Below are 21,818 nucleotides of genomic sequence, written 5' to 3'. Positions count from 1 at the left end.
GGAGTCTCATGGTCTCTCCTGCCCGGGCTGGCTTTGAACCGCGATCCTCAGATCTCAGCCTCCTGAGTAGCTAGGATTACAGGCATGAGCCACCAGCGCCCGGCTTCTTTCTTTATTCTAATACTCTCATGACTCAGTTTCTTAACACTGTCTCCTATATTCTATTATTGCAATTTAACAACCCGCCCATAGTTTTCATTCAAGTAATCTTTTTCCTCATCTCCTACTTTTCAGCTCCCTCCATTTTGAGTTTATTTTACCCTTACCAGAAGCTCCAATATATTGATAGTATCCGATTGTCACAACTTCTTGTTCCCTTTATTGTCTTCTCTTCCTTCATTCTCTAGCTAGAATGTCATACTCAGTCTATATAATTCTCTTCTGTCTTGTCACTGTATGCATTTGTATTATTTCCTTGGAAAAATCAAATGCCAGCATCCAACAGTCCTTGGCAGATCTGAACGACAGTTTCCCCTATCCTGTCTGTCTTTACCAATGTAAAGAGGAGAATTTCAGGAGTAAAACACAGCTGAAAAGTATGATGGAAACTGCACAGCATGAACAAGAGGAAGATACAGATAGAGATACCCTTCTGTGAGAAGCAAATCCAGCTCCTGACTCTTTTCTGTGAGGAGAACCTGGAGCTTTTGTGTCCCCTGTGTAGTTAGTGATAGTGTTATGCTAAACTTTAGTCCTCAGCTCCAGACCTGAGCCCCCCTCCCATTCCTGGAGTCCCCTCCATACAGCTGGCCGCTCTCTGCCCAGACTCACCTGAACTCCCATCTACCTCACTTCCTTTTCCCTCAGACCCTCCTGCTACCTGGATAGTGATGGAGGCCATGTACTCCCTCTTGGGGGAAATATGGCTCCTCTAATAAACCTTATAGTAATTTTTCTCCTGTGCCTGCCTGCCTCTGTGTGGTCCCTGGGATGGATGTGTCTGATCCTCTTACATTGGTGGCCCCGTACAGGGATAGGCTCCCCAGTGGATTTGCTACCCCCTCCTCTTCAGAAGGGGGTTCGACCAGCTTCCCTGGGACCTATCCTGAGATCCTACACTCCAGTTGCCAGAGGACCACTAAGGTAACTTTCTCCTGACTGAGCGCTCTACCAGCCCACCCAACACCACTAATTAAGTCCCACTCCAAGGTTTTATCCAAGGTCTGGGTTTCCGATTCCAATGTCAGTGGTAAAGCCATCTGGGCCTTTGTGGGCTAACCAAGCCCCACCCCTGCCATCTGACCGAAATCTTAGCCAAGTGCCTGGACCTGGCCACTAGGGGTCTATCGTGGCCCAAGGACCCCATGCGGACCAATGTGAACATTCTCCGTTGGCTTGGCGGGGCCACCCCCTCTTTAGGAGCCAACTTGCACTGTAGAGGACGCTTTGCTGTAGGCACATGGCTTCAGGTTACTTACCATGGGTAGGACACTAAATTTCTTTACATTAAGGCCACTGAGCCCCCATCAGGATTTGGCCCCAAATTTAAAACTCCACTCAGCGCTCAGGCAGGTAAAAATCTCTCTGTCTCTCTCCCCCTTCCTTAAACTCTGCTGCTTGCTTCCAAAATTAGCTTCTGGTAACCTCTCCGTTCTTCCAACTAAAGGTATTCACAAGTTTTCTTATGCTAAATGACTTGGTTAAGCCCTGGAAGAATGTAGCCTGCAATCGCTTGTTTATACTCCTTGAGATAAAAAATGGATGAGTTTAAGTTTAAACTCCCCCAGAAGGTCAACAAGTTTGGATATTACCAAAAGTGTATTAAATTCTGTTAAATCTTCTTTCTAGCATTGAGCATGTGGTGGATGCACCATCTTGGCATCGTGATAATTCAGACTTAACTTGATTCTTTGACCTCCCCCCAACCTGATCTGTGGAGCTAGGCCACGTGCCTGTTCATGTCATCTCCTGTTCACTAAGTTTCCTGTTGTTGGCAAAGTTTTGTATTTTAAACTGACCATGTGGTTCCATCATAATTAGAAAAAGTAATACCGCTAAAATTTCAAAATTTTAAAATGGCCGATTTTAAAATCTAATAACGTTCTATAATGAGTGCACAAACATGTTTGTCTGTGTCTATTTGTCTATATGTAAGTGGTTATGGTTTCAAGGTTACCAATTATTCTGTGTACTAAAAGATCTTTGCCAATGAAAGCTGTGATTTCATCTAAATTGCTTTAAAAGTTTGTGACCTGACTAAGCCATAGAAAAAAACAGGCAGTTTTAAAAGGCTTTTGGAAAGGAGTTAGAAAAGATGGTTTCCTTTTCAAAGTAAATGAAATTGGTAATTAAGTTGACTGTGATTTATGTCATTCCTATGTCCATGTATGCTAAGAGTTAAATATTGTACCTCTGACCATGGCTAGTAAACTAAGACTAAGGGTTTAATTCTGTTTTCTCCCTTGTGTGCCAATCAACTCCCTTTAAGATCAAGGGACCAGAGTGACTATGCCCAGGCAAAGCTGCCTAAACCAGTGGCACCAGCTTGCAAAAGCCAGTGTGAACCAGGTCTTTAACCAGTATATGCAGAATTTTGTAGGTAACCAATGGGAGGTGCGACAGTCCATACACGCTGAGAGATGCCACAGCGTCACTCAGACTCTGACCTTGTTTTATCACACTTGATCAAAAGCCTGCTAACTTGGGGTAAAACACAAGCCACTTTAGGTATTTGGTTCTGTAAATGTTAATCCCCACAAGTTAGACAATAAGGGGTGTATGAACAAAGGATATAAGTTGACTTCCATACTATTTTACAATTGGATGTTCTAAGGTCCATTCCTGGATGGTGAGCAGACTCCACCCTCCTTGCAGCAAAATCTCCACCCAGTACCTCTGTTACCTAAGCAACTGGCACACCTGGAAGAGGTCACATCTGCATCTGCTGAGGTCACATCTGGATTCGATGTAGCCACACCTTTCTCTGCCCATACCCTAGATAAGGCCTAGCCCAGGCCCAGACGCCCTGCCCTCTTTCCCAGGTCTTTTCCCAGCTGTGTGGAGGGCCAATATGGCCTGGTGCCAGCCAGAACGATGAATAAACCTACCCCTTACCTGAATACCACGTGCGTGGTGTGATTCTTACTCGGTAACCTCTCTTTTTAAAAACCTAACATGTAAATTCCTAAAGGTAACTCAGACTGCAGAAAAAATGGACACTTTTTCTATTCACTGTGCCACCCGCAGGGCAGCCTAGAGGTAAAGAGTGTAGCCCAGTGTCTCAATGAGGCTTTTAAATGCAAATTAAAGTAATTTTACAAAAAGGGATTAATATGACCTCCCTGAGGTAAAATTTGGGAAGTTGTGGGGAGTGGCTGGCCTCCCAGACAAAAGTTTAAAAGATAAAATTTTCCTAAAGGTTTGTTTCTGTTAAATGTAATTTAAGTCCCAAACCCCCTGTATCTGCTCAAAGTCCTAATTGGCAGTAACTTTTGAGCTGGTTAAATTCATCTGTTGAAAAGCTTGTAGAGCTGAGATTATGTTCCTATTAAGATCTGTCTAAAGGCCTATACAGGTAGGCATTGTTGGGGCCACTAAAAATCAGGTTCCTCTGCCAGCCAGAAAATGCTTTTATACACCAGGGAGTTAAACAGGCTATGCTGCTATAGCCCAAGAAAAGGCCTGTACATTTGTTAGAGGTTAAGTGTTGTATATAAGCCACTTTAAACAGGCTGCCTAGAGGCAGTGGATGGTACCTAGAGTACCAATCAGTCCCAGTTTAAAAAACAGCTACTGGGTTTTATTAAAAAAAAAAACTCTGGCAAGTAATTGCTAGTCAATTGTTAACAAGTTATAGGTAACCTCTATCTCATTGATCTCCTTGTTGCTTTAATTAGAAATAAAAGGGCTTTTGTAACAAAGACTCCTTTTGCCACAGTTCAGAGCCATCCAGAGCACAAAGAATCCCTCTAAATCTCCATCTCCCAGCTAATCAGCACAGAGCCAGGCTGGAGGCATGGCTCCAGACTCACCTCTAAGTATCCAGCGGAAGGCTGAAAATGGCATTGTGACTCTAAGTGGTAGAGCATTCGCCGTGAGCAGAAGTGCCCAGTGACAGTGCCGAGGCCTTGAGTCCAAACCATAACTGCCAACTGGGACAAGCTAACCCAGCAATGGATGCTGAGACACTGCCAGGACAAAGTTAGTCCTGACAATGGAAAACCATGGAGAGGAGTAAGAGGAGATGGTATCCTAAATGGAGACACTTTATGCTTGTCCTTTCAAAATTAATCAGAGCCGGGACATCAAGAGAGATAGTTGCTTGCCCACCTAATGTCTATACCTGTCTACCTTCTAACTGGACAAAAAGTTAGCAGTCTTGCCTTTGTTGTCTGCTATTTGTATTTGTAGTAGCTTCTGACTGGTATTCCCAACCAGTCTGTTATGCTCTCCCCTACCCAGTTGCCCAAAAGACCCTAGACACCACCTTCCTGCCTTCTTGCCCCAAGTCCAGTTATTTCACCTTCACTGTAATGGGCTGCAACTGGGCTTTATACTCCAAATGAAACATTTCTGGCCCATGGCCAATGTGTGTTCTCCTATGTCATTCATGTTAACTGACCTTGTCACCATGTCAGCTTTTTGCTTGATCTTTTGTCAGCTTTTTGCCTGATCCTTCCCAAAGTCTCTTTCAACAGGATAACATCTCCTGACCAGTATACCACTTGGAAACAAGTCAAGGCCATCCTTTTTCTACAGGCAACCAGAGACATCACTTATACTGCCCTGCCTTGCCCAGCGCAGACCGGGACCCTAAAGATTCCAGCTCCAGGGATTCCTTGATGTCCCCAGTCCAACAGGAAGTAGCCAAAAGAGCCCATGACACCCATTGGCTCTGGAACCTTTAAATATTTCTGCTCCCTCCTCCTCAGTTTACTGTGAACCTAAAGCAGAAAAGTCTTACTCCCCCTCCTTCAGGATGCTATATTTCCAATCCAAGACAGAAAAGTCAATTTCATATCTTTGATAGTCCCTTTTGGAATCAATCCTCCAATAGCATATTCCTCTTGTAGGCTGCTAACAGCAATTTTTGCCTTAACAACAATTTTGACTTTTATTAATTTTCTTGCATTTTAGATAACTATTGCCATGGAAAAAGGAGGACCTTTTACCAACCACTGCCAAGCAGATGCTTCATAGATGGTACCAGGCTGAGCAACAAAGCAGAGTCCCCTGACTACTTCGTCCCTTGACAGCAGGAAGTAGCTCCAGAAGAAATTACCTCCGCCCATTACCCGCCCCCCACCTGGTACCCCCTATTTTTATTAAACAACAGAGTGCAGAATGTTAGTGTTATGCTCACCTTTGGTCCTCAGCTCCACCTAGACCTGCCCCCCCCCCATTCCTGGAGTTCCCTCCATACAGCTGGCCCCTCCCTCTCTCTGCCCAGACCCACCTGAACTCCCATCTATCTCACTTCCTTTTCCCTCATACCCTCCTGCTACTTGGTTGGTGATGGAAGCCATGTGCTCCCTCTTGGGGGAAATATGGCTCCTCTAATAAACTTTATAATAATCTTTCTCCTGTGCCTGCCTTTGTGTGGTCCCTGGGATGGATGTGTCTGATCCTCTTAAACTTAGTCCCTTGACCTCCAAGGCAATCATCTGAGTCTCATTGTGGAGACTACCTCTCATCTCAGCGAAAAGTCCCACAGTTACTTCAGTCTGAAGTAACAGTTGTTCACAAGTTACTAACCACTCAGGGAAGAAAACAATTTAAACTCAGAGAAGATAGAAAATTAGAGGTAGAGATTATCCTGTCATTCTCATGCTAGAGATGACCTACTTTCAGTCTACTGAAAAAGTGTTCTTTTTCCAATAAACATTCCTCTCACTTTGAATTTTAAAAAAAGAAAAAAAGACATTTCTCTCAATTTGATTACTTGGAACAGTTTGTAGAACCTAAGAAACAAGCAGTCCTATCAAGGCTAGCAAGAGGAACAAATTGCACAGAGAAGATTGATACAAACCAGATAACACTACAATTCCCCAATCAAAAGTCTGCCACATTGGTGGCAGATGCTGGAAGGGAGATTGCTGACATAACAAAATCGTCTTTTACCCTGTGTGAGGCCTGAAGCCCCCAGCTCTCTATTAGTCCCAATTAAGAAGTGGGCAGTCTTCTTCAGCAGCTTTCACCTCTGCAGAAATTTAGACAGTAGCTTAGAGAAGTTACTCTGAACCTGAAAGTGTCAGTATCTATGTGTCTCTGAGGATTGAAAAGTGTATGACGTTTTTGAAGAACAAGCAAAGTGTTCATATAATCCAACGCAGTTTATGGGTTATCCAGCTATTCTGAGTTGTGGGATATTCAATTCCAGCCAGCATTACTGGGAGATCCAAGTGGATGATGGGCCATGGAGGTTTGCAAGCCCCTTGCAGGGCTGGAAAGTGGTTGCTATCAGGTCTGAGGAAATGCTGGACATTTCATTTATAGAATGAGTATGTCCAGTGATTATGTGGCTTGAAGCAACATTCTAGTCACTCATTTTCTAAAAGAAAAGTCCAAAAGGATTAGCATTTACCTGGACTATGAATTGGATGAGATTTCCTTTTACAATTCGAATGACAGGTCTCACATCCATACTTTAAGTTTTTTTTAAAATACTAAAGCTTTATTTGTATATTAGAAGCGATTCTAAACCTCTTATTATCTGTGCAGTAACAGATGAAAGGTGAACTGTGACATCTCTTCATTTTTTGGGGGGGTCCGGTTGTGGGGCCTGAACTCTGGGCCTGGGCACTGTCCCTTAGCTCTTCAGCTCAAGGCAAGTGCTCTACCATTTGAGCCACAGCGCCACTTCTGGCTTTTTTTCTGCTTATGTGGTACTATGGAATCGAACCCAGGGCCTCATGCATGCAAGGCAAGCGCTTTACCACTGAGCCACCTTCCCAGCCCCAATTTCTTAATTTTTTTCCTGTAAGTTATGGCCAGTTTTAGTGATGAGAACCCAGTTAGTGATGAGAATCTGCATGGTTCATAATTCAATGTTCCTTCCACCGCTTGGCCCACTGACTACTCTTTCCCCTAAGGGATCTTTCAGCAATTATCCAGGCCAGTCTCAAGCCCAGAATCTTAATATAAATATGAAAGCCCACTCCCCCACCCTCTCAGGTGATAGGCATCTGAGAGACTCTAGGAGACTAACCCAAGATTCCTGGAGCCAGACCTGCCCCATAAACTAATAAAACTCTTTGAACCCTCCAGCTACCTGCAACACTGCCTCCCACCCTTTCAACCCAACAGCTCCCTGTGACCCTGCCCCCTAACCAATACCTTCCACCTCTGCCTCCAATACACCATGCCTCTTGTCTCCTGACTCTCCTCGGGTCACTATAGTGTCCCTCTTCAACTTTCCATTAAAGTTTGTCTGGTCTGTTGAGGTTATTTTCTGTTCTTTCTTTATTCTAATACCCTCTTGACTCAGTTTCCTAACAGGACTTTGTACAAATGCTGCAGAATCTAGCATCATTTTTTGAGTGGTGTTGAGGAGCCAACCTAGGCCTCAAACATGCTAGGCAAGTGTCTTATCACTGAGTTACATTCCTAGCCCACAACTTTTGTTTTGTTTTGGGACAGGGTCTCATTATATAGCCTCGGCTGGCCTGAAGCTCAAAATACTTCCACTGGTCTCCACTGTGCTGAGGTGACAGGAAATAAGCAACTCCATATTAGGCTGTCATTCCATAACCCATACAATAAACTTTGAGTAAATTTACAGATATTACACAATTTTTCTTACCTGTTTCATTAGTACCCTAATCTTCAGGAGTCTGAGAAGATACCTTGGAGGAAAAGAATTCAGAAAATCATTGACTCCTCCAGATTGTTCTCTTTTGGGGCTGTACTGAGATTTTTCTCATGAGACCTCTTTTTTAGGTGAAGTGGTATGCACCTGTCATCCTAAGCTATGTGGGAAGCTTAGAATGGAAGGAATAAGGTTCTAGGCAAGCCAAGACAGAAAAGTCCAAGAGCCTCCATTTCAATAGAGGAAAGCTGAACTCAGTGGCTCACACTTCTCATCCTAGCAAAGACTGGAGCCTAAATTTGGCAGATGGGGATCCAGGCACAGACCAGGAGGAAATGAAACCCTATCTCAAAATCTCAAAAATAGCCAGTGAGAAGCAGGGCTGACAGAATGGCTAACTGGTAGTGCATCTACTTAATAATCATGAGACCTAAGTTCAAACACAGTACCCCCCTCCCCCCAAAAACCCAAATGCATATGTCATCAACTATACATATATAGTGAAAAATTCTTCTTCTCTGATGTTCCCCAATGTTCTCCTTCTCTAATCTCATTCATACTTTGGAAAATTACATTAACAGTGTAATAACTACTCTCAGTAATTTCAAATCTTAATCCTATTTTGGAATCATTTATAGAGTTTTCAAAATACCAATACTTTATCTCAACCCAATGGTCTGCTGCCAAATGTTTTCAAACTTGATCTGCAGGAGGGGAAGGTGATTTTTCTGGTATACGAATTTCTTTCATGATTGATATCAACATACTGATGTAAGTAGTGAAATCACTCAGTTGGAAAAACTAAGAATTTTATAATTAGCTATTATGAGCCAGTAGGAGTCAGCTTCAGCACAATGACAGAGAATGCTTGGCCCCTGGGTTTGTAATGGTATAGCCTTGGAAAACATGTTCTTCAGTTTTCTTAAACTGTAATCTGAAGGTATTAACTGTATCTGTTTCAAAGCATAATTTTGAGAATCACAGGAATATATTAAAAGATAAGGCGTAAACATAGGTCCCATGGTTTCCCTTATTTGCAGTAACTAGTATAAGTCTAGGACAAGCAGAAAAGGTCAAAAGCTATGTACATATGGCCATATAAGATAATGTTAAGTGAAATGAACCACAAGATAGGGACACAAGCGCTTTTTCTTTCTTGCTATTGTTTTTAATGTATCTAAAATGTCCTATGTGATTTTTTTTGTTTCTCTTGTATGTTCTTCCCCTGTTTTCACAGTATTTAATGTTGGTGCCCTACATCTTGAATATACATTTTTCTAATTTGGGGAGGGGAAGGGAAATAACAAAATGCTTAAATAAGGATAGAGGTTGACCCATTGTAACAATGAGATGTACAAGATACTATGTTGAAAACTAACTTTACAACATGGGGGGGGGGGATTTGGGAAGGTGGGGAGGGAAGGGATAGTAGGGGAAAAACAAAGGAGGAGGTAACAATGCTGGATAGGAAATGTACTCATTACCTTATTCATGTAATTGTAACCCCTCTGTACAGTAATTTTACAATAAAAACATATTTTAAAAGCTTCTGCCCAGGCTTCAGTGGCTCATACCTTTAATCCTAGCTACTTGGGATATTGAGATCTGAGGATTGTGGTTCAAAATCAGCCTGAGCAGCAAAATCTGTGAGACTCTTATCTCCAACTAATCACCAAAATGCTGAAATTGAGACTGTGATTCAAATGTTAGAGCACTAGACTTGTGCAAAAAAAAGCTAAGGGATAATATCTAATCCCTGAGATCAAGGTCCAGGTCTGGCACACAAAAAAGTGTAACTGCATCTCTCTCTCTCTCTCTCTCTTATTCTTTCCTCCTCTTTTGTTCAATTGTATTACTATATACTAAATAAAATTAAGAGAACAATTCCAGTTGAGGAGGGTGAGATTGATTGGAATACACTGTACACATGAGTGGAAATGTCTAAATAAAACCCCATCTCACTATAACTACTGTAAAAGTAATATAAAAGAGAAAACAATTCCACTAAAATTTTTATTGTAAAGGTGATGTACAGAGGGGTTACAGTTATATAAGTAAGGTATTGAGTACATTTCTTTTTGAACAGTGTACCCCCCTTCATTTTCTCCCAGATTTTTCCTCCCAACTCCTGCCCTCCAAGTTGTATAGTTCATTTCCAACATAGTGTCTAGTGAGTATCACTGCTGAATTAGTTCACCCTTTGTCCCACCATTTCTATGCTTCCTCTTCCTCTCCCCAAATCAGGTAAACTTACATAAAAGACAAAAGGTACAGAAATCAAAAACAGTGACAAAAGGGGAAAAAAGAATAAAGAACCACAAAAAGTAAAATGAAAAACCTCTTGTTTCCACTTCTTCGAGTTCATTTCAATAAACATCATTTTATATGATCATATACACGTAACTATTGAGCCCTTGTGAGCTTCTCCTAAGAATTTCCTCCTTTGGTCTCACCATGTGAATATTTAGAGTCCTTTTTAATTTATCATGTCCAAGTGTAATTTTTTGTCTTTTACTATTCATTTGGTTTACTTGAAGATTTATAGGCACATTCTAATTACTACAAGTGAGGGAAACCATGCAACTTATTTTCTTTGGGGCTGGCTTACTTTACTTAATATAGTTTTTTCCAAATCTTTCTATTTCCTTACAAATGGTACAATATCATTCTTTCTGATGGATGAGTAGAATTCCATTGTATATACCACATTTTCTTGATCCATTTGTCCACTGAAGGGCATCTGGGTTGATTCCATATCTTGGCTTCTGTAAAAAATGCTTCAATGAACACAATGCTTCAATGGCTGGTAGCTTTAGTGTGGCCTCATTTGTGGTCAGTTGGATAAATGCCCAGGAGAGGGATTGCTGGGTCATAGGGAAGCTCAATGTTTAGTCCTCTGAGAAACCTGTAAGTAGGACAATATTTAACAAAAATGCAAACGTATACTATGAAATCCATAAAATATTATGGAAATAAATGAATGAGTGGGAGGACAACTCATGTTCTTGTATTATAAGACTTAGTTTTGTTAAGATAACTACCTCCCAAATTTATATGCATATTCAGTGTTCTTGACAGTGTATAAGAAAATCACAGCTGTCTTCTTTGTAGAGATTAAAAATTAATTGTAGAATAAAATAAAGCATCATTGAACCCAAATAGAAAAATGATCTTGAAAATGAAGAACAAAATTCAAAGACAACAAAGTTATCATAAGGTCACTATTAAAGTAATCAATGCAGAATTGTGTAGGCCTAAGAATACACATTAATAGAATAAAGTATGACTCAAAAATAATTTTACAGACTATCAACTTTATACTGTTTTTCAGAGTACTAAAAAGAACCAAGAGGTAAAAAATGTCTTTTTCAAAAATTGTATAGGAACAACTGCATATCCCCACACAACAGATTTAAGAAAATATTAACTTTGAAGTGTCTTGTGTTGATACATGTCTGTGTATCCAAGGTTATAGTTTCTACATAATGGACCTGGATGTGCAATCAGACAGTGGGGCTATACATGTATATGGATTTGCACACACATTAACTATTAGTCTTTACTCAATGTTCAAACAGCATGTCATATGTTTAGGAAATCATTTATAATGAAAAAGAAGAGAAAATGGAGGCTCTGAGAATTTTTGTAGGTCAGAATTTTTGTAGGTCATTCTTCCTATGGAGCCCTCAACTTTAACATAGCTTCACACTCTGAAAACTATAGTTAAGCTAAGGCTGTAGCTCATCTGACATTCCACCTCCTTTTTTCCAGAATGAGGGCAAGATCTTACAGGAGGCCTTCAAACCAAAGTCCTAAAAGGAGGCCTCATATGTCATTTTCCTCTTCATTCACAGACATCTATTATGTCTCATAATTCAAAAGCCATACCTACAACTGGGGTTGGAGCCCTTGATCACCAGGAAGCTAACTTGTAGGCCAGTGAACATCACTTCCCTAAGGGCAAACAATGCTGTGTGTTTTCTTTACGGATGTTGCCTGTTTGTTCTGACAGCTGGCACAATGGGAGCTTCACAAAAGTCATCTCCTGGCTAATGAGGGCTGTAGAGAAGGGAAGAAAGGTGCAGGTTCACATATGTTACTGCTCATTTCCAATCATTTGAGTGTTTTCTTAGACCATACATACCATAATCCTTTCAGAGATTTGCTCTCAGGTAGAAGGGAAACGAGCCTTTTCACAGTGCTTTCACCTGCCGTCCTACCCACCATCCCATCACTGCCCCTTCCTGAAGGTGTTGTAAGGGCATACCCTTAGCACCCTCAGGTTGAGGGGCAGTTAGCCTCTGCCCAGTGCATCCCCCACAGAGTTGGCATCACCATGTCCACCAAAGGATCTTTGACCATCTATTTTCAAATCTGTGTCACAACAGTGACACAGATTGTCACTCTGTAGTCAGTTTTTTTTTGGGGGGGGGGCTTTTCATAATGACTAGCAATGAACAGTTCTGAATTTCAGGCAGGCATCAAGCAGGATATCTACACAATTTTTTCCACACTTTTGTAATGCTTGCACTTAGACAAAAAGCAGACATCACATCTGAAATTAAAGTAATAGCCACATAAACTTTTCAGGTTATAATTCTATGAATGATGCCACAGATGAGGTTCCACCAACTGGAAAATAATGCCTATATATATGATTTCCTACTTATTGCTAGTTTTCAAGTAATTTACATTTACATTACAGAGGCAGATGATGAAGTGTGAATTTCTGAAAAATAAATACTGATATGGAATCAACATTTCCATCACATAAAGAATAATATCAACTTTGTTGTTCTGGGTATAGCTTCCATCACCAGAGATAAACTTGTGTAACTGTCTAAGCTTTAGTCTTCTCATGTAGGAAATGCAGTGCACACTATACACTTCTTAGCCTCATTGTGAAGAATGGAAACAATCCTACATGGGATTGGGCAAGCATAGCATCAGGCTCAATTTAGACACTGAGCTACCTGAGTATCCCTTTGAGAAGGGACTATGGAACCCATGGCAAAGTCTCCTGCTTCTTCTCTCCATTATCTGCAGCCACTTTCCCTAGAAGTTCTGGCACAATCTTAGATGTCCCATCTTCATTCCCTATGTATGTTTGTGCCTTGACAAATATTTGCAAATGACCTGTATAGACTACAGTGTACCAGTTTACGCTCCCTCTAACAATATGTAAGAATGCATCATTCCAATCTTTTGTACAACTTTTTGCTCTTTGCCAGTCTGATTGATGAGAAATATATATTGCTATACTTACAATTTATATTATGTGACTGGTGAAATTAAATATTTTCTTTTATATTTAAGAAAGTTTGGTATGGGTTATGAACTATATTCATATGTTTGCCTATTTATTTACTGGATTGTTGATCATTAGTTTTTTGTTTATTAATATTAGGGCTTTATTATATATTAAGGAATTTAGTGAAACATAATGATAAACATGAATAGAATGCAGAAAAGTAAAGAATCACTAATATTGAGTCCAAATTAAATGTATTCCCCAATATATTTGTTACAATATATGACATTAAGATTATTAATGCTTTTTTTGAAAAGCAAAATTTTTGTTTCCTTCCTCCACAGCATTTCTTTATTTCTTTGTGACTGACTCTAGACTAAGCCCTGGGGTTACAGGACACACACACACACACACACACACACACACACACACACACACACAGAGATTAGCATTGATCTGAAAGTAAGAAATTGTTTCATGGATAAAATTATTCTAGATGTATACTAATTATTGCAAATGAGGGAAACCATAGGACCTATATTTCTTTGGGTCTGGCTTATTTCAGTTAATAGGAATTTTTCCAAGTCTTTCCATTTCCTAACAAATAGGGTGGTACCATTCTTTCTGATAGAAGCTTAGAATTCCATTGTATATATACCATATTTTCTTGTTTCATTCATTTACTGAGGGGCATCTGGGTTGGTTCCATATCTTGGCTATGGTGAATAATGCTGCAATAAACATAGTTGTGCTGGTAGCTTTAGTATGGCCTTGTTTGTGATCATTTGGTAAATGCCCAGAAGTGGGATTGCTGGGTCATAGGGGAGCTCTATGTGGAGTCTTTTGAGGAACCTCCATACTGCTTTCCAGAGTGGTTGAACAAGTTTACACTCCCACCAACAGTGCAGTAGGATTCCCTTCTGGCCACATCCCCTCCAGCATCTGTTATTAGATTTCTTGATTATAGCCATTCTAACTTGAGTGAGGTGGAATCTCAATGTTGTTTTGATTCACATTTCTTTTATGGCCAGAGAAGTTGATGAGATAAGCAGAAAAGCTCAAAATCTATGTACAAATGACCATATAAAATGATGCTAAGTGAAATGAACCCCAAGATATGGACACAAGAGCTCTTTCTTTGTTGTTATTTTTAATGTACTATGTGATTTTTTTTTGTTTCCTTTGTATGTTCTTCCCCCTATGGTATATCCGCTGTTGTCACTGTACTTGATTTTGGTACTTTGCATCTTGTATATACATTTGTCTAATTTGGGGAGGGGAAGGGGAATTACAAAATTCTGAAACTAGGACACAGGATGACCCATTGCAACAATGATACCCACAACACAGTATATTGGAAATGAACTTTACAACTTGGGGGAGGGGTGAGGGAGCTAAAGGAGGGAAGGGATAATGAGAGAACTAACAAGGGAAGGGGTAACAATGCTAGACAAGAAATGTATTCATTGCCTTGCTCATGTAAATGTAACCCCTCTGTACAGCATCTTTACAATAAAAAAAAGGAACTGGTTTCATGGAATTCTCATGACTCAGTGGTTCACACATTGACTAATCAGTCTATCATGTGCTGAGTACAGATTGGTAGAAAAGAGGAAATTAACAGTCTAACTTAAGCTACCAATCATTACAGAAAGACAGAACTAGTATACTGGGAGAATATATTTCATTAGGTAGAGTGAAAGTCTTAGAGGGAAGGTGAAGTTGAAATGCACAGTTGAGATCAGCCTTGAGGAAGGACATGGGAAGTGGTGGTAGCTTTTCCTGACAGAAAAATGGAAGATGAGACAGGATATGGCCTAACTGGATAATTGCAAGAACAGTATAATAACCAAATACCTTGCCGTTTTGAATGGGGAAAAATTGGTGTGGCAGAAAGAATCACACTTGGCACAGACCAGTTGCTAAGTTCCTAAAAGAGGAGGTTGAGATTGACTTTCCTTTGGGAGAAGAGCAATAGGTCTATGGAAATAGGCAAGAGGAGCAGAAAAAGACCAAGAGGAAAAGGTCAGAGCAGCTTGCCAGATACCCTGCCACAACCCCACATATTTTATGAAGAAAAGTCAGTGCTTGAAAGGGCAGTATAGAGGGTTTCTCTTGCAGTTGGCACAGAATAGTACATATTTTAGTAGATTAGTCTTCAGTCTTTCTTAACATTCCTACTGCAGCCCCTCTCACAGCCCATGCAGTTTGGAGCGCTGTCAAGTTTGGACCGGTGAATCTGTAAACACTAAGACTCTCATACCTGTTCACCTTGTAAGGCTACAGCCCAAAACAAGTACTTTTTTCAGTACGGAAAGACATGGTAAGATTGGTGGGTTGGGGTAGGGGAAGCTTCTAAACGAGCTGAGCTAATATCCGCGACACTTGACTATTGGGTCTGCTGCTTTGCGTTGAACTGCGTTTTCCCAAAGTCTGCAGGCATCTGTCTTAGACTGCACCAAAAACCTGCAAAGTGGGCGGGACGAAGACCTCTGACACAGCGAAAAGTGACGCTAGGCAAAACCCAGTATCACTCCGCTTCCTGAAGCCGGATCCCCTTAAACTACACTCTAGCTCCTCCCGCTGCCGGATTTTGGTAATGGGAACAGAGTAGACCGTATTCTGCAGAGGACAAGGTAGATGCTAGTTACTAAGTGTGGGTTCCTGTGGGTTCCTGGGAACCGGAAAGAGAAGACAGTACCGAGAAATGATGTCATTTATGGCCTTTTGCCTTTTGTCTGAAAAAGCAAGTATCTCGTTCTAACTTCTAGGTTCCAGGCTGACCCCCAAAACACAGTCGCCGCCATTGTTTTGGGTCCTTGTGTCGGTCAGTTCCCCCTTATATATGGCATGGCACTCCTTGAGACAAGGAAATAAGAAAACTGCTTCTGATCCAAGGCGAGCAGGTTAGTGAGAAGGCGGGCATCGCTTGGGGGTATGAATGTGAATTTGGAAATGAATGCTGTGGGCTTGGGAGGCAGGTGGTGAAAGCGAGGGAGGGATTGATGCACCGGGAATCATAAAAGGATATGCCTCTTTATTAGCTGCGTTTCCAGAAAGTCGCCCCACTTTAGACGAAGGTTGGGAAGGGGAAGGAGATAGGGAAGGGGTGTACTAGCGTTTTCCAACAGGAAAATGGATGATGATGAAGAAAAAAAATGGGTTGTTGCTGCTGAAGAGGACAGTGATGGGGGGGGGGTCGTTGGAAACGTGCGTAACCAAAGCCCTGGTTTAAAACAGGCTTTCAACTCCAGGGTACTAATCTATTATTAATCACACCCCTCACTGTCTTTCTCATTTGATCTTTAGGTGCATGTCATACATTCATTTAGCTGTGTAGATCCGTTCCGGTTTGCAGCACTTTAAATTTCTGTAATGACCACTAGGGGGCAGAAAACCTTAAGAGGAGGGAACAGGATAAAAAGAGTCTAGTGTCTGCAGAGTGGGCAGCCCTTGAATATGGTAAATGGGAGAGTACTAGAGCAGATAAGGATATGGGATAATCTCCAGATTGCCTCTTTGTCAGCTTTCCAGAAATGTCTTTCCTGAAGTCCCAGCTTGTTGCAGAAAATCGACGGGCTTTGGGGGAGAAAAGGAAAAAAAAAACAAGAAATTTGGAAATAAGCTTTTTACTGTTTTTTCCAGTCTCTTATAGTTTGTCTGTTCATTTCATCCCCACTAAGCCTAGTGCTCTTGCAAGGATGCTTGAGTTGCTTCTTCATGGAAATTGTTAGACTTTAAGAATGAAGTAGAAGGGTTTGGAGATTTGGGAGTGGAAAAAGAGAAGTAGACAATGTTGGGCAAAGAAGTACTTGTATCCTGAAGCATTTATGCCCCAGGTGCGATTCTTTTCCAAGATCTCAGTGTTCCTGGTACGTACCCTGCTTCTCCCATTTTTAGTTTGTGTGTTTGTTCATATTTGTGGACCTGTCCCTAAGTCTCTAGAAATGACTTTTTGTGAAGGTTTGAACAAATATCATAACTTGGAGTTAGGAAGTCATGAAGAGAAATTGAACTATATCTATTAATGTTGGTGTATGGGTACAGGGACAGTAATGACTGAGATTTGAAAATTTCATCTCTTCTGTTTTGCCAGCTTATTGGTGACTCTAGCTTGTCCTCCTCTTGACAATTTAGTTGGTAATTTGTTATGCTTTGGATGTACACAATGGAAAAACCTACCTTTTCCCTTTCCGTCTTAGTTATCATACTCTTATGTGTCATTGTAATCTGATTCTGAACTACAGAAATATCAGAACAATCATTGAAGAAGAAAATAGTGAGGAGTAAGAAAGGAGGAACAGCTTTGAAGCCAAGCAATTGGGGGAGGGGACCAGATGGAGGGAAACATTAGATAAATGGTACTTGGAAAGGCAAGAATATGCACCTGCAATCTTAGTTACTTGGGAGGCTTAGATCTGAAGAATGTGGTTCAAAGAAAAAAAACGCACGTTTAAGACTAATGTCCAACTAACCAAGAGAAAACTGGAAGTAGAGCTGTGGCTCAAGTGGTAGAGTGCCAGCCTTAAGTGAAAAAGCTGAGAAACAGTGTGCAAGTGCTGAATTCAAGCCCCAGTACCAGCACACAAAAGGAAAAATATGGGTCAGAGACCATGATCTGTTACAAAAGTCAGTTTCTATAGCTTCTTCTTTGCTTATTTTTCCATAGGTCTGCCTGAAGGTCTTATCATCATTGGAAGCAAGGAAAAGAGAAAATTACTCTGAGTCAGTGAAGGTTGGTATGAATTTGGAAACTGCTTGGGTAGATTGGTGGCATGGATTAGTAGAGCTGTGTTTCACTCCAGTAGGAATCATGATCCAGCAAATTCTCAGTCTCTCTCACTTCCATCTCACACGCCTGTCCTCCAGGAACTTATTTGATGTCTGGTAGTGAGAGATGTGGAGAGTGAGAGGTGTGGAGAGTGGAGGAAATAAGAGAGATGGTTTGTTAAGTGTACTTCTTTCATGTAGCACTGAATTTCCATACTTTCCTATAAATGTGCCAATTACCATGAGGAGAAAAACTTTGGAAGAGACTTAAAGCCCAATTTCCTTCCTCCACCCCTAGGTCCAACTTCAGTGGCAGATCTGGTGGCCTGGGAGTGGCTGAAGACCACCGTCCTCCACCGGGCTGTGCCCAGGCACAGCCATCCTTCTTTACCTTGAGTGAGCTTCCTCAGCATATTGTCTATATTGTTGGCAGAACTTGTAGTTGTAAAGGGGGCTGAGTGACTGCTGGACTTTGTGTGGAAACACCAACTTGGGACAGACCTTCAGTGGTAGGGCATATAACTTGGTCATACCTTTAACTTGGACCATGATTGGTTCTACAGCCAGTGCAAGGGCTGCAGAAGAGGCTGAGATTGACCTGAAACTTGAAATCAGTAGCCCTGACTATACTAAAGTGAAAGCTATGACTCAGGCCAAGACAGCACTTGAGGCAGAACCAACAATAGAATTAGTGACCCACACCAAGATTTGTGATGGAACAATGGCTATGACACAAACAGTGACCTACACTCAGCCTGTGGCTGTGACAATTGAAGTGAGCCAAGTGGAAGATGTGACTAATATTCGAGTTGTGACTGAGACTTCATCTGATGTAATGCCTCAAACCAAGTCAATGGTCATACCTATGTCTAAGGCCAATGTCAATTCTGAAACCAAATCTGAAATCAAGGTTGATGCTGGCAAAGAGGCAAAAGCTAATGATAAAGCTGATACTGATTGTATATCTAACATAGAGGAAGAAGCCAGCATCCAATCTGAGACCAAGGACACAGGTAGTGTTGTCCTCAGATCCACCGATGAAGATGAAGAAAATGTCTGCTCCTGGTTTTGGACTGGGGAAGAACCTAGTGTAGGGTCCTGGTTTTGGCCTAAAGAAGATACCCCTCTTCAAGTTTATAAGCCCCCACTTAAAATTCAGGAAGAGCCCAAGCCTACACCCGAACCTGTCCTTACCCTAAAACAAAAAGCAGCAGCATGGGCAAGGGCCAGGTATGTTGTCCTAGCCCCAGTTGATGCACGGAAAAAATCTACGCCTCCAAAAGGGAACTGGACCCTGGTTGCCACCTTGATTGAAACTCCTCTGGGTATTCGGCCTCTGACCAAGATCCCACCTTATGATGGACCTTACTATCAGACCTTAGCTGAGATAAAAGAACAGGTTAAGCAAAAGGAAAACTATGGGCCTAGTCCAAAGAACTGCCGCTGTAATCCACGTGGCTTTAGTTTAGAGCCTGAGGAGTTTGATAAACTTGTTGATTTACTTAAGCTAACTACTGATCCTTTCATTCATGAAATAGCTACAATGATAATGGGCGTCAGTCGTGCTTACCCATTTACCCAAGATATAATTCATGATGTTGGTATAACTGTTATGATTGAAAACTTGGTCAATAATCCCCAAGTTGAAGAACATTCTAAAGCTTTAGCTATAATAAGTGAGAACCCTGAGCCTTTAGAAGAAGCTAACATAGATGGGCCCTATATAAGAGAAATTTGTAAAGAAATAAATGCTAATTCTTTGAACTCCCAGTTGCAACTGACTGCTCTAAAATTATTGGTGGGCACAAGTATGAGGTTTGAGAATCACCATTTGATTGCCAGTCACATTCCAGATTTCCTTATATTGTTAAACAAAGGAAGTTTCAGAATCAAGTTTTATGCTTTAAGATTACTTTATTGCTTATCTAAAAATCAAGCCAATGTAAGAGAAATGATCACTGGTGATGTACTGTCAACTTTGGTTACATTCTTTAATAAGAATGAGTCAAAGGTCAATATTCTTAATACTCTTCAAATACTTGAAAATATAAATTTCCATTTCAAGAAAAGGGCAAAGCTGTTTACCAAGGAAGAGTTCACTAAATCTGAACTTATTTCCATATTCCAGGAAGCAAAATTGCTTGGTCAGAAACTCCAAGACTTAGCAGAGAACAGTGATCCTGAGGTGAGAGATAAAGTTATACGATTAATACTCAAACTCTGAATAGCTATTTGTTCTTCCAAAGCCTTGAGCAATATTTTTGGTGTTGCAATATGAATTCAGTGCATATTATAAACTGAATGCTTATGTTCTCTGTTGATTGAAGGAGAATTTTGTGGATAACAATCTTAACAGCTTGAATATTTGTTGGATTTTATTGTGCTATATAATATAAATTGAGGTATTTTAGTATTTATGCAATGTGACCTGATATTAATATTTATGCAATGTGACCCATTCATCTTGAGCAAGCTATGCTTCTGTGCTTTATATTGGTACAAATATATTATTTTGAGGTTTCATTTACATGCTCTTAATAAAGTTGCACGCTAAAACTGGTGAAAACATTGTCCTAGTTCTTCAGTTGAAATGCAGACAGAGAGATAAATTACTAGCAACATAAAGATAGTGAAGAGCTTTGTCTTGTCAGTTTCTCTGTGTGTGGGGGCACAAACAGAATGGAATCGCGTTGGGAGATTGTATAGTTTCAACATGTTCAAGAATGAGAATCAGTCTGTAAGCAAGAAGATAAGACTTTGCTACTAGCAGTCTGTAGGCTCCAAGGATAGCGCTTCAATGGAGAGCAAGTGGAGAATAAGCCCTATATGGGCATCTCTGGGAAAGTGGATGAGGACAGACTTTGGAGGAGTGGAACATAGATGCTTTTTAATTGCAATCTGAATCCAAGAATTTGTGCCTTTCACATAGGATGCGTCATCAGGATTTGGTGAAGCTCTTGGACACCCCCAAGAGGATTCCTGGCTCTCACCTCTGTTCAGTAAAACCATGGACATCTGTGGAAAATGTGGTTTTAAAGGGACCCAACCTTACTCTGCCCTCATTAACTCCCTCACTGCCATGGGGCATCAGATTTATTACTTTCTTTAAGGTTCTTGGGCTTCAGAGTAGTGTCTCAGGACCACTTACAGGAACTGCTTCATACATAGTCACATCCATCCTACTTTAATGACTGTTGACTCTTATCCTTAGTTTTGTTCTCTGGCCAATGCTGTGGGCTTGGTGATTTGCACCTCTTCTTTTTTTTTTCTTTTGGCAATATTGGGATTTGAACTACTTGTGATCTCTCGGCTTGCTTACTTGCTCAGCTGGCACTCTACAGCTTGAACCTCACCTCCAGCCTTGCTTTTCACTGTTTTTATTTTTTGAGATGGAATCTCACAGACTTTTCTACTTGGACTGGCTTTAAATCTGAATCGTCTGGATCTCAGCCTCCTCTGTGTAGTTAGGATTAAAAGCATGAGCCCCTGACGTGTGGTTTTACTTATTCTTGATGTTCATCTTTTGTTTGTGCTGATCCTTGGTCAGAGTACAGCTCGTTGTGTGACATACCCACAAGCTAACAAAGTCCTTTAGAAGTGTGTAGTTGGGAGGAAATTAATTCTCCTATTTACACTATCTCACTTATTTTCATAGTTTATAGAGTTGAAGCCTTGTTGCTTGTACCACCTGAGACTTTCCTGTTTAAATTCAACAAAAGCTGGGCTCTGGGCAGGGGTTTGTAAGCAAAGAATGACAGAGTATAGACATGATCTGGGATTACCTCTGCTTCTCCTACCCCCAAACTCCTTTGTTGTTATAATCCTCTTTATTTTACTGGCCAGAATCAGGAATGATGTATATTAGGATCCATGTAAAAATACTGATCTTTCCTTTGATTTTACTCTGCTTTTTGTTCATTTGAGAGAAGGCTTAAACTGAAAATAGCAATGTTATGAAATATACCTTTAGTGTTAACAGCTCTCTGTAGTTTAATTTTTATTAAAGACAAGCGTAAACCTAGCTTTCATACATCTAGGAACAAAACTGGA

The 21,818-nt window shown here is 40.8% G+C and overlaps 1 protein-coding gene across 1 annotated transcript; it reads left to right on the top strand.

Annotated features, from left to right (window-relative positions):
* Window positions 1-15,583: 15,583 nt before the first annotated feature.
* On the top strand, window positions 15,584-20,877 carry Armcx5 (armadillo repeat containing, X-linked 5). Its single transcript, XM_013036582.1, has 6 exons — window positions 15,584-15,634; window positions 15,770-15,904; window positions 16,682-16,870; window positions 17,668-17,733; window positions 18,067-19,953; window positions 20,698-20,877. The coding sequence occupies exons 5-6, from the start codon at window positions 18,316-18,318 to the stop codon at window positions 20,875-20,877; spliced, it is 1,818 nt and encodes a 605-aa protein (XP_012892036.1). The 5' UTR covers window positions 15,584-15,634; window positions 15,770-15,904; window positions 16,682-16,870; window positions 17,668-17,733; window positions 18,067-18,315.
* The last annotated feature ends 941 nt before the right edge of the window (window positions 20,878-21,818 follow it).

This window comes from Dipodomys ordii, unplaced genomic scaffold, assembly GCF_000151885.1.
Source record: "Dipodomys ordii isolate 6190 unplaced genomic scaffold, Dord_2.0 Scaffold303, whole genome shotgun sequence".
In the NCBI taxonomy this organism is placed as follows: Eukaryota; Metazoa; Chordata; class Mammalia; order Rodentia; family Heteromyidae; genus Dipodomys; species Dipodomys ordii.
The sequence above is the reverse complement of the archived record's forward strand: the minus strand, read 5'-3'. Positions and strand labels throughout refer to the sequence as shown.

Bases quoted from the DNA above. Each gene is read 5' to 3' on its own strand.
- Armcx5 (XM_013036582.1), top strand. From the start codon at position 18,316: ATGATTGGTTCTACAGCCAGTGCAAGGGCTGCAGAAGAGGCTGAGATT. The intron at 19,954-20,697 runs GTGAGAGATAAA...CCTTTCACATAG, and splicing joins CAGAGAACAGTGATCCTGAG to GATGCGTCATCAGGATTTGG.